Source organism: Serinus canaria, chromosome 3 (assembly GCF_022539315.1).
Source record: "Serinus canaria isolate serCan28SL12 chromosome 3, serCan2020, whole genome shotgun sequence".
Taxonomy (NCBI): Eukaryota; Metazoa; Chordata; class Aves; order Passeriformes; family Fringillidae; genus Serinus; species Serinus canaria.
This window is the reverse complement of record NC_066316.1, coordinates 41364690-41377488: the sequence shown is the minus strand read 5'-3', so window position 1 is coordinate 41377488 and position 12799 is coordinate 41364690. Positions and strand designations below refer to the sequence as shown.

Below are 12799 nucleotides of genomic sequence, written 5' to 3'. Positions count from 1 at the left end.
CCAGTTTTTATTTCCTTTTTAACCAAGTATTTCCATCTCATCTTTGGTCACAGAAAAGATGTGATTCACAGCTTTGCACCTCCAACACAATTTTTTCATATTGTCACATATTTAGAGAAATCTTAGAAAAAATGTAATTGTGTTTATAATTCATTATGGTTTTTCCTGTTTGGGCAGTATTTTACATGCATTATTGTAACTGCACTTGTAAACAACCAGGGCCAGCACAATGTAAGAAATGAGTCTGGAAGCACAACTGCTAGTGCCTCTTTTTCTCTGCAATGGCCTCCAAGTTAGACTGATGGTTCTCTGGGCTTTTTGCCAACACCACACACCAGATTTAAATAGAAAGAAGGGAACTAGACAACTTGGGGTCCAAAATTTAATTCTGACCTTATGTATAAGCTCTATGGGAGGCTTGGACAAAGTAGAATGCTAATCTACCATATAAGGGGGGCACCATAAGAAAACTAGAAAAAAATCTAACCAGAAAAATGTCTTTTTTATCGTGTGCACTTTTTGGTATTTTGAAACCATCGATCTTGAAAAATAATCAAATCTTCATGTATAAACATTATGTTATTCTCAGAAAGTAATATTTAATGTACAGTTGTTACATGTTCACAGCCCACTTTCTTTCAGCATGAGATAAACTATATTTTTAATGGCTTTAACCCACTTTATTCAAACCATAGACTTTTCTGTTTCATAGACTTGTGGGTTTATGGATCTCATTAACTATGAAATATGGACAGCATATCAGAAAGCAGATTTGCAAGTGAAGGCTGAAATGCTCTCTTCATTCCATCAGAACGGGCTCTATTTATATCTCCTCTCATATTTCATAGTGGAAGATAAGTATTCTGCTAAAACATATTTGCTAATTGACTTCTCTACAGAAAGAGATTTTTTTTTAAATCAAATTAGTGTTCTTCAAATAAATACTTACAAGAAATAAACATTTTTTTCTACATTAAATAATACTATAATGTTAAGTCCAGAATGGCAAATGAGAAAATGTCTTCATAAAATTTCGCAGACGCTGACTAATTTTACCATTTTCTTTGGAAGCTCTGTGATTTAGCTGTTTCTAGGAATTGCTTTTAACTTTTCAATGGAGAACAAAAACTATGGTAAACAGTTTAAACACTATTCTTGATTTCTTACTGTAAAATCCATTTATTAATCAACTACATGTTCGTGTAATTCATTGCACTTGGATCCTTCGATTTTAAACACAAATATCTAGAAAATGAAGCTGTTAAATACGTACTGAAACCTTATTTACTAACTATTAAAATAACTCAATAACTCTATTGAGCATAACTCAAGTTTGTAAAATGACTCAATATACACAGTAAGGAGTAAAAACTGTTTAAGCTATTCTGAGATGGGATCTTGAAAATTAGATGCTTGAATAGTAATTCTCAGAAAGCTAGCTTTAGTGATCATTATTCTTAGAATATTTGTATAAGATATTCTATTTATTTAGTCCCCTGCCCTCTCAAGAGAGAATTCCCAGGACATCATTAATTTCTCTATTCTTGATACAGCTGACACGACACAGATACACATACAACTGAGAAACAGCAACTTCTTTCCACAGGAAAAGAGGTTAATTTGAAGGCAATGAAGGAAAGTTTTGAAACTCTTATTTATGTATCCACAACCTCAGAAGAGAAAAAGTCCAAAATCTTTCCTCACTATTCCCTTCAGAAGGATTCATTCTGGCTCAAACTATTACCAAAGGCACTACCGTGAATTTTGACAGAATAAGACAAGGAGCTGATCTACAAAGTGGCCTGATACAAAAAATTGCAGCTATGTTAAATGGATCTTGTGTTGGTTTCTAGCACAGCAGAAGGCATTGTGGGACAGTGCAGGAAGTGTTTACATAAGCAGCAGAGTGACATAACTTTGGAAAGGAGTTGCCAACAGCATCAGAAGTCAATTGCAACAATATTCTGTCCACTTCATAAAGTGATACATGACACAGTGTAAGACCAGCTTCACACTTCCTGCACTTCTGTGTGCACAGCTGATCTGCCATAAGCTTTGTGGGTAAATAACAAAATCTTGTGAACAACTTTCAATCAGCACAATGCTGACAAGTAGCATATATTGATTAATGTTATGCATTTGGATGCAGATTTGTATTTCCAAAGAGCCACAACACAAATGAATCAAACAAAGACCTCTAATTCAAGCAGAATAAACTTAGAAGCACTTTAGAAACTTATGTAACAATCCCTGTAAATGCATCTATAAACAAGTTGTTTCAACACTTCCTGCTTGGGCTTGATTTCCCTTATGCTGTTGCTGAATGACTGCCATGCAGACTTGAAGTACTGATCCTCCCAATGCTGGGTGCAGCACTATATGCAGTAATGTATCTGAGAGAAATAAATCCTACATTTCTGCTGTGTTCCATACTGCCTTCCTTTCATTGCCTCCTTTTTGCTACACAGGCAGCTACAAATCAAATTTGTGATGACTTTGAAAAAACTTGTAGGAGCCTGGACTTGATCTGTTATAAGAAATCAAATAATGTAAGTGGGATCACACTGGTTTTGTTATTTTGGTACTCGTGCACTAGAAACAAATGGACAGCAGCAGGAGCATTACCTTGAGAGAAACAAAAAAAGTACTTTCAACATTCTCTCATGGACTGTTCAAAGAAACAGGAAACTTATTGGAAATACAAGCAGGATTTACAGAATGAAGATATGTTAAGGTTCTAACCATTTCTAACCCTTTCCCACTTACTTTTATGTACACCCTCAACTCAAATAGCAATTGACATGTGGAGTCTGTGCTACACATTGCTAATAATTTGATTGCAATTTCAGGCTATGCAATCAAAAATATTCTTGCATAATTTCATGTGCAGGAAGAACTTTTCTTTTCTGCACAGTTCTTCTGCAATAACCATCTAGGAACCTTCAATCCACATGTGGAAAAGCAGAAGATAAGAAAGGAAAAAAAAAAACAGATTTGCATGGAGTATGTACAAAATATTTAAAAGAACTTCCAAATAGTTACAGAATAGTGTAATCCAAATGGTTTTGTGAGTCACATTAGGTAACTTTTTTCTGGTTAGGTTTATACTGTTTATATTCTCCCTCAAGCAGTAATACCAAACTTTAATTTAATCTAGAGATTTTTATACAACTCACATCCAAAACCAAAATCCTCCTCAGTAAAAAAAAAAAAATGTAGCAATGTTGTATGACAGGATTCACGTTACCAATTTTTCTACAGATGGAAGCATGGAAGCTAAGGAAGGAAGAAATCTGAGAATAATTTGCTCACTCTAGGACTGCAACCACTACAAAATGTCCCTTCCATTTTAATTTTTTGTGTGATTAGCAAACATAAGTATTCACACAAAATACAGCACACGAAAAGCCTAGATATTGACCCTGACCCTTAGCTCCTGTATCTGTAAAAACACTAATGTAGAATGATTCACCCCCAAAACATTCATCACAATGTTTCCATGAGTATTTCATAATTATTCCAGTGCATACCTGCAGGCCTGTCAGTTGAGCTGCTGATTTCCCTTTCAAGCAGAGAATGAGTGCCAGAAATGCATTTAAGTCTTCCAGAGAGAGGCTACTGACCTAAAACAGATGCAAAAATGACACATTATCTGAAGGTTTTGAGGAGGACTTTTCTGAAAATTGAATCCTCTTGCTCAAGCACATCAAACTTCGAACAGTGATGACCACCAGGAATGCATCATCTATGAAAACATACAGGGAACAAAATACTTTCTTTCAGAGCTTGAAGCAAGTGCATACCCCAATGCTTGTGCATAGTGTATACACATGGATTTCCACACAAAATGCCCAACCTTCATTTTTCCCTTCAAACAAAATGCCCAACCTTCATTTTTCCCTTCCCCACTTCCCTTGGAATTTCTTAATAACAGGAAATTTCTCCCTCTCTATTACATCAAGCACAGTATAAAAAAAAGGAGATTTAAAAAAAATTCCTTTATAATCAAGACATAGCATAAAAACACCTCAATGAGGCACAGATATGATGACCATTAGGAATTTTTAAAAATGCTAATACATTTATCTGTTAGAAATTTCAAAAATATTCAAAAATATTTTAATCACCTATTTTAACCTAAATTTCAGGATTTATCAAAACATACTTGATTTCTTTCAGGTTTTAAGGCTACATATGGAAGCAGGGAAAACTCAAAAGTAAAACCTAAAATGTTCAAGTGGGGAACATGACAAGTCTATATTGATGTAACAGTTCACTTGTATCAGTAAAGGTGGGATGGGCACTTTTTCTGCTGTGAAAAAGCGTTTAGAGATGTTGCAGCTCAGGAGACAGACAGCACCTTGAGAGCAGCTGAGCTCAGAAGACAGACAGCACCTTGAGAGCAGCTGGCATGATTCCATGACAGTTCCAGTTGAGTTCTAATCCTTTCCTTCCTCTTCTAAACACTGTGTATTACACAAGTGCACCAAGACCACTCATCTGTTACAGCAGCTGAGGACATACAGAGAGCTCCCAAGTGAGATCCACAGAGCATTACAATTCCTTAACATTTGGAACTCGAGGAAAGGTTTCTCTTGCAAAATGTTGAAATGTGCATTGTGGGTGTACAGAACACTTAAGAGGCTGCCAGAACCTCTGCACTGCCTTTCTTTTAATAAGATAAAAATCATTCAACCACTATTCAGTAATTTTTTTGTTTGTTTTGTAAATCAAGCCCCACTGCTTGTCCCACTGTAAAATACTTTCTCCTCTATGATGCTGTTAAATCTTGCATAAGGCACAAGAATGTGAGGGATATCAGAAACATTTTAGGCTTTCAAAATGCTCCTTGGTATTCATTAACTGCACCTGTCTGCTAAGATCTGATAATGGCCCTACTTTACCCTGTAATTCAAGTCAGGTGTCACCTGTGTGTAGATGGCAACAAAAGAGGTTTACTGAACCTGCACATTTTATACACTGAAGTAACAGAAAAAATGAGTTTTATCTACAAACAATTCTTAATACCTGCACAATTTTGTCCTAAGAAAAGGAAATCAAAGATTGCTTGCAAGGACAACAGCAAGAAAATGTCCCTAACAGAGCAGATCAGCCAAAAATGCTCATGAATGTAAAAACACTTCTTCAGAGAAATATTTTATTGAGTGATCAAACTTGGTGAGTTATCACAGTTCCACTGTCAGATTTAATCCAAAACTGTTATAGACTGAATGAGAAAATTCCCCTTTGTCTGGAGGCTTCACTGTTTGATTTGAATTCATTTGCTCCTTTGCCAACTTTAAAGACAGACCTAATATTTTGCAATTTTTTCACTATTTTTGTTTTTAATTTAGAGACCATTGAAAGGTACCCTTGAAAAAAACATTTTTTAAACCAACACTTTTTTAACATAGTTAAAGTTTGTTCAATAAAATTTGTTTTCTTATTTAAAAAAATGCATCTGAAGTTTTCATGAAATACTTGCACATACATTCTGAGGAAGCCAGATGGGTTGGTTAGTATGCTGGCTCCTGCAAAACCCTCATTTTTAGCTTAGATTCAATTACAAGTAATGAAATTTTAAAGAAGTTTATTTTCCCTCATATGAGCTGAAGGAAGACTTCGGGCCTGCTTCAAGGCAAACTACAATTTTCTCAGCTTAAATAATTTCTGAGGAAACAATTCACCTTCCTTCTGTAATAAAAATTTAAGACGAAAGTGTAAAGACAAGAGTCAGAACACAGCTAGACAAGCCTTGTTTCCTCAGCTATAAAACAAATGGAAGCAATATGGCCAGCTCAAAGCATGGCTACTGACACTCTTGCCCTCATGTTTTCCTCCCAAACATCCCAAGAGAACAAACAGACAATATCAGAGAAATAACCAAAGTTTAAAATAACTCAGCAATGAAAACCATTTTACTCCAAATCAATTCCCCAGTCTGGTTCCCAGGGTAGATTGTATCAGTGTGACTCCGAGGGCAGAGGAGAATCAGGAAAGTGGGGCAGTTCTTGAGAAACTGGCACTGCCATGAAAAACACTCCATCAAACTGAGCCCTTTGCATGATCTCTCTGCTGCTACTCCTGCTGAAATCAAGAGCTGTAAATCTGATTTTGTCTCTGTTTATAACAGTGGCCATTGGATAATAAGTTCTGAAAACTATTTTCAGACAAGCACTTTTTTTCTATTTTATTAATATCCTGTGATCAAGGTTCAGTAAATCCACATCTCTGTAGGTGTTCCATCCTGTTACTCCTCTTTGAAATCCCACTAAAGAAACCCTTCTCAAATAATTCAGTTATTATGCTATGAAAGGGTACACAGAAGAAGTCAATAAATAAGTGGAACAGTGATAAATTCTAATAGGAAAAACACTTCAAGTATGTTAAAAGGTAGGTACATGATGTAGATCTTGCTGACCTGAAACTGCAAGGCAAGAAATGATGTTTAATAAGTATTACCTTAAAAAAAAAAAAAATTCAATTTTTATTCTGTTATACAAATATTAAAGAAAAAAAAAGACCCATACAGATCATTTGTATAATCCCCATATGCACTTCCTCAATAAGTCATCTAAGTTTGAGTAAATATATGAAGGGAAATGAAAGGAAAATTCAGGGAGAACTTGTTTTCATGTATGACACACCAGTACAAATCTGTTGTTGAGGAAACTGAAGTCTAAAAAAGCAAAACAAAAGACAAAATGCAGTTCAGTTTAAGTACAAGTGAAACTGAGCTTATCAGATTAGATAATGCATAATTTGCTAATCCTCAGAGAGGAAAATCTGCTTGTGAGATCACCATTTGAAATGTGGCAAGTACAGACAATATATTAAATACCTAAGAGAAAAGTAAATAATGAAGCAATATTGTATTTAATCTTGTGTCCCTTTTTATTACAATTAAGGTAGTCTGCAGGATGCTCAGTATTTGGAATTATAACAGAAGTGCTACCTAATGATCCCCTCTTACTCAGAATTTAATGAGAAGAGCCATATCCTCAATTCTGGCTTGAAAATTAGTAGCCTGACAAGAAGGCATGAAAAAGTACTCAGTGAGAGCTGACTAAATATTTATATTGTCTGTTTGCACAGTCTGCATAGTCACCTGAAGGAATGTCTCCCTTTGATGACACAAAGGAAAGACAAAAGGACCAACTTCAATTTGCAAACAGGTCCCAAAGAGCAGGGGAAATCCCTCGGTTTTTACTCTCTCTGCCAGACTGCCCGAGGGTTTTGTCATGGGCACGTGACAGTTATGATGAGCTACTAAAAACCCCAAGTATTTCTTGAACAGGATGCTGCACGCTGAGTGGAGTAATTAAAAATACTGTAATGCAGTACTATTATATTTGATCAGCTATGCCTACAGTAAGGATTAAGAGGAATGCCCAGCAAAAACCACTTTATTTGTCCTGTGCACTTATCAGGGCGGGCAGCCCCGACTGAGGAAAAACTAACTGTCCCTCTTACCTGCATCATAAGATAGGCCACCAAGCAGCAGAATCCTGCAACAGGTGCTTCCAGAGCTTGGAGTTCTTCCATCTCATCTTGAAGGTGAAAGCATGCCAGAAATGTACTATACCGTTGCTTCTCCACGTCAGGCCCCTTGGCAAGCCACAGTGTTTTCAAATTAGGTGTTCCACCTACAAAAGAAATCCATTATTTTATTTTGGCAGCAACAAGATGAAACATGTCTACCTCATTACAATCTGAAAGGAAATGACTGCTCTGGCAGGAAAGGAAATTAAATGCTCTTGGCATTTGCCAGCATGACAGAGTCAAAAATAAAATGTATTTGACAAAACTTGCATTTGAAAAAAAAAAAAAGAAAAAAAAATGGCCTGTAATTTAAACCAAATTTATTGAATACAGGCATGTTTAAGCAGAGTGGACTGAATTCAACCCTTACAATAACACAGACAACCTTGAGATAGCAAGCATTCAACCTATGCAAGGGCAAAGTTTGCCTGCAAGTGTGTTCTTTCCCTTGGGGATGCACACATTAAATGGGGCTCACTTTAACAGTGATTCAGCAGAGAACCACCAGGTCTGTGTTTCTCTCTCTCTGCTGGAGTTAACTTATCAGGGGTCCCTGAAGGATGCTCACATGTCCCTCATGATCACCTATGCCACTCGGTGGTGAGCAGGCACTCTCCACCAGGCACTGTGTGGGTCTGGCTCCTCTGCAGCACGATCCAGTTTGGGAACAAAAACCACGGGGATCTGGTGTTTTTCACTTCCTAGGCTACTGTATGAAACTCTGCTGCAAACATGCACAAAAGAACTGTCATCAGTTATGAATAATGGATCTTTCCAGACTTTCTCTAGTATCATTCAGGCCTGTCTCTAAATCCTTAATATTTACCTCATGCTGCCATCTCCCAGCTTGTGACACGTGTGGGCTAATGCAAAATTTGCTCCTCATTTAAATTACACTAAATCTGTTATCAAAATAAACACTAAGGCACGTGAAATAACAGAACAGTGAACTGGTTATGCCTGAGAATCTCAATAAAAGACAGAATCGTACCATAAAGTACGGCTGCTTCTGTAGTTAAATAAAACGAGGTGTGAATTTTAAATGTGGACTAATTAAGCTACATTTGGTAACACCTCTTCCTTTTTCATGTGACATGCAGCAGCTGCAGACCAGTTAGGAACACTTGGTGATAATAAATGGTTAAAGTGACAAGGTGCTGAAATCTACCTAGATGATGTTTATTTAGCCAGGAAAGCCCATTAACCAAATGGTACTAATCCTTTGGAGAGGGGGAAACTAAAAGAAAAGTTAGTATTCTCTTTCTTTATCTCCCTGATGGATGTTTCCTTTACTATTCTCAAGGCTAACTCTCCTGTCAAAAGTTTTAACTATAAAAAAAACTACTATCATAAAATCTGTAAGTTTCTAACCTTGTTTCTAAGGGAAATGTATAATTAAGAAAAAATCCAGTTGCTTGACTGGAGGTAGAAATGCAGGAAAGAGATAAAATAAATAGTGGCAGTGAGCAGGGTAGTACAGACAGCACAGTAAGACTCACATCCCTGGTTCTGAGATTGGAAATTGCTGCCTTAAGAAAAAAAAGACCAGCAGAGACTGACTCCCAGGAAGAAAATTAAACATAACATGCACGAAACCAAAAAAAAGCCAACTTCTGCTACCAAGCCTAAGCAACCCTGATGTGTGAGACAAGCTGTATATGGGTAAACCCAAATAGTTTGGATGGCTTCTGCACATGAAGAGATACACCAAGAATCAGTTAAAAGAAAAGTTCTCTTTTGCATACAGGGGCATAGCTAAAACCAGAAATCCTTCTTTCTTCAGAGTAAAACCATTAACTTTGTCAATATTCAAGATTACATATCTATATTGAGAGAACTCAACAAAAAATTCAAGACATCTCTTCCATAAACAGTTCCTTACACTTTCAGAAACATCTCCTTGAGCCTGGGAAAAAAAGGTAGACATAAATTATGAGTAATTTATTCTGGGAAAGAAAACCTGATGCTGTCTCCTATAGGAACACACCAACAAAAGGCACTTTTTTTCTGAAGAGCTCTCTTCTTCAAGTAATAAAATTCCATGTAATACCCAAGACTAATCTATTACATCAAATGAAAGATAAGTAAAACAAAGAAACAAATATCCTAAAGTTTAATGACTGTCCCACCATAAATGCAGTCCATGTCACATCTGAGATTCATCTACAGTAGACCCTCAGAATGTTCTCTGCTTTACATATATCCTCACTACTTTATTTACAGTAATTAGAAAACATTTCTGAAATAGAAATGTACTTGGAGAGGCAGAAGAAATATTTCATTTTCTGAACATGTCTATAAATTTATGAAATTAACCTGAAAAACAACCAAAACTGAGTAACAAAAGGAAAACACCCCAAAACATATTTATATGTACCTAATGGAAACACCTTTGCAATAAAGACTAGTAATGATAGAATTATCTGTTGGGGTTGTAGGAACCACAATTTCCTATTAATTACACAAACATATGCAAACCTAATTACTCTCAACAGGCACAAAATTGTGTGAAAACCATATTCACTTCTTGAGATTCCTGAGAACTGCAGTTCTCAGGAATCTCAAGAAGAGGAGCTTTAAAAAGACCTCCATGGAGGCAAGATATTACTTGCCTAAACACAAAAACAACCAACCCGTGAATTAAAAAAAAAAAAAGCATGGACAAATCACTTTTTACCTTTTTCCTCCATGCTCACACATTTAATACCATTATCATAGAGAAAGCAGTATGAGAAATAAAAGCACTTCAAGGGACTACATAAACATTTATTTCATCTGTTTGAATTTCAATAATCAATTTATGGATATGCAATACATGCAAAAGTTGTGGAACGCATTAGTTCTATTATATCATTTAACTCAACACTTCAAGGTGATCCTGACATTTGTAGCAACTTTCAACACATCATTACTGTGTATATAGATGTGTAATAGTAAATGTTCATTTATATTTGTAATGACTATTGAAATTTTATTTTATAACACCACTAATAGACCTTTAATACTTCTTCATTTTTACATACTCATGTAAATACCAAGCAATAAAAATAAGTTTATAAAAATGTACTTGCTAGGAACACTCTACAGCAACTTCTCGACAACTGTGGCCAAAAAACTCAAATGCCAATTAAATCTGACCATTAAAGACAGAGACAGCACTCTGAACTTAAATATATTCATGACACATTCATGAAGGATGCAATGATTAGAATACTGAAAGTACATTCAAACTCTGTGGTATGAAGCTACAGTATCCTATGCATTGTCAGAAATAAAATGAACAGCAGAATCTATACATTTCCAGCAAAGACTTTAGAACTTTTCCTGTTCCACATAAACTGCAGACATATCAAATATAGCTGCTACATTCACAAGACATGGATGTGAAACAGTATTTTCCTAGACCATGGATCTTCTAACAAAATTGATTTGCCAGTTACACTTTTTATCAATATAAGTGCTGCTCTGTCAATGTGTGTAAATCATTACCATATTCATTCAAGTGAAAAGAAACATTCTAGAAGGAAGAAAGAGACACAGACAATGCAAGCAAGCACAGATGCTAATTCAGAAGACTGTTTCTCAAAAATAAAAACTATAGTTCATACATACTATATTTTAAATATATTTTAAATTGTCATCTTACTTACCATCCTGTCTTTAGGATTCGATATTTTGTTTTTAAAAAAAGCTAACATTCAATCTATCACCTGCAACCTTTCCAGATGCAAGGCACTTCTCCTGTTTTATACACACACAAAGTTAGTAGGAATTCTATTTGTTTTTTAGGATCGATGCAAAATTTAAAGTATTTATCATTATGTACACTACAGTTTAAAGTTCACAGTTTCTTTAGACTTTTTGATCTAAATCAAACTGGAAGAGAGTCAGGGCTTTCCATATATTCTCAGTACAGCTCTAGGGTAGTTTTGATGATCAGGTTATCAGCTCTTTTCCAAGAGCCAAAAAAAAAAAAGAACCTTCACAAATTAAATGCACTTTTGATGTTTCAAATAGGTTTTTGATACAATTCTTTTTTGTCTTTTTGAGTAACCTGATCTTGATTGACAGCCTTGAACTCTAACTTCCTAAAACAACTTTAAATTTAGCTCTAAATATGATCCCTGTCTTAAAAATGTGATGTGCTGTTGAGAACCTTATTTGGTGAATTAGAGAGTCATGCTGTGGAAAATCAAAGACGCATGAGCAAATGTAAGGCATACAAATATGGACTGCAAAAATTTTAGAAAAATATTTGTCTGCTGAAGGAATGACAACAGAGGACTAAAAATAAACACTAGAAGTCCTCCTCCCATTTTTTAATAGTCTGCTTGAACAGCCTTTCATTACTGAGTTAGTAAAGATTGTATCTGAGAAGATTCTGTTTTTATAAACTCTACCTATGTGGTTGCTATAAACAAACACACTTAAAATCCTGTTTATTGTCAACATGAAGGTGGGCTCTATGTGTTGTATGTCTGCAGAGCTATAGAACCAGAGTACATGAGATTAAGTGCATTCTCCAGAAAGGGAGGAAGGAAGTATACTATCTGGGATAGAAAATTTCACAACAACAAATAGAGTATATTTGCCACACAATTTGAAATGTAACTACACAGGTACAGTTTATACTTGGAGTTTTGTTTCCTTGTTTTGCAGCATGTTCCCAGACCACTGTATGCTGAAATAAAACATTTGCACAGGACAAACTGATCAATTTTCACTCTGCATATTCATATTCCATTTAGAAAATTTCACAGCAATTTCTTGCTATCATAAAGCCAATTAGATAATCACTCTCCTAATATTGTGTCAGGGATACTGGACAGTGAAAGTACTGTATATCAAATGAAAACTCTTTTGTATTTTGTCTATATAACCAATTTCTTTCTGAACAGTCCTTTAGAAAGGATTTTGAAAAGGCTGATATCTAAAAAGCAACTGCTTTTCCTTCATCTTTGATTTCAAAGACTCTCATTAAATATATGAGTTTCAAATATGAAGATAAATATGCAATCTTTGGATACTGAAAAAGAAAATTTACTATAAATTTACAAAAAGTGCCTGCATTTCAGCTTCTGAATTTGGATTTAGACCAGATCAGCACAAAGACTGCTACAGAAGGATGTAGGATGCTGAGAGAAGATGCGCTGGTAATTATTCTCCAAAAACTGAGTAGATAGTAAATTTTCTTAACAAAATATCAATCCTATTGTATATCAGTGGAACAAATACATTTCATATGAAAGACTAGAAA

The 12799-nt window shown here is 35.4% G+C and overlaps 1 protein-coding gene across 3 annotated transcripts in view; it reads right to left on the bottom strand.

The window, feature by feature from the left end:
* The window catches only part of FAM120B (family with sequence similarity 120B), a 51227-nt gene that overhangs the window by 22194 nt on the left and 16234 nt on the right, over positions 1 to 12799 (bottom strand). For all 3 annotated transcript variants that reach the window (XM_050972205.1, XM_030235954.2, XM_030235955.2), the window contains exons 5-6: positions 7474 to 7646; positions 3531 to 3623 (exon numbers count right to left, since the gene is read on the bottom strand). In XM_050972205.1, the coding sequence (XP_050828162.1) occupies positions 3531 to 3623; positions 7474 to 7646 (266 nt within the window). The remainder of the gene's footprint in view (positions 1 to 3530; positions 3624 to 7473; positions 7647 to 12799) is intronic.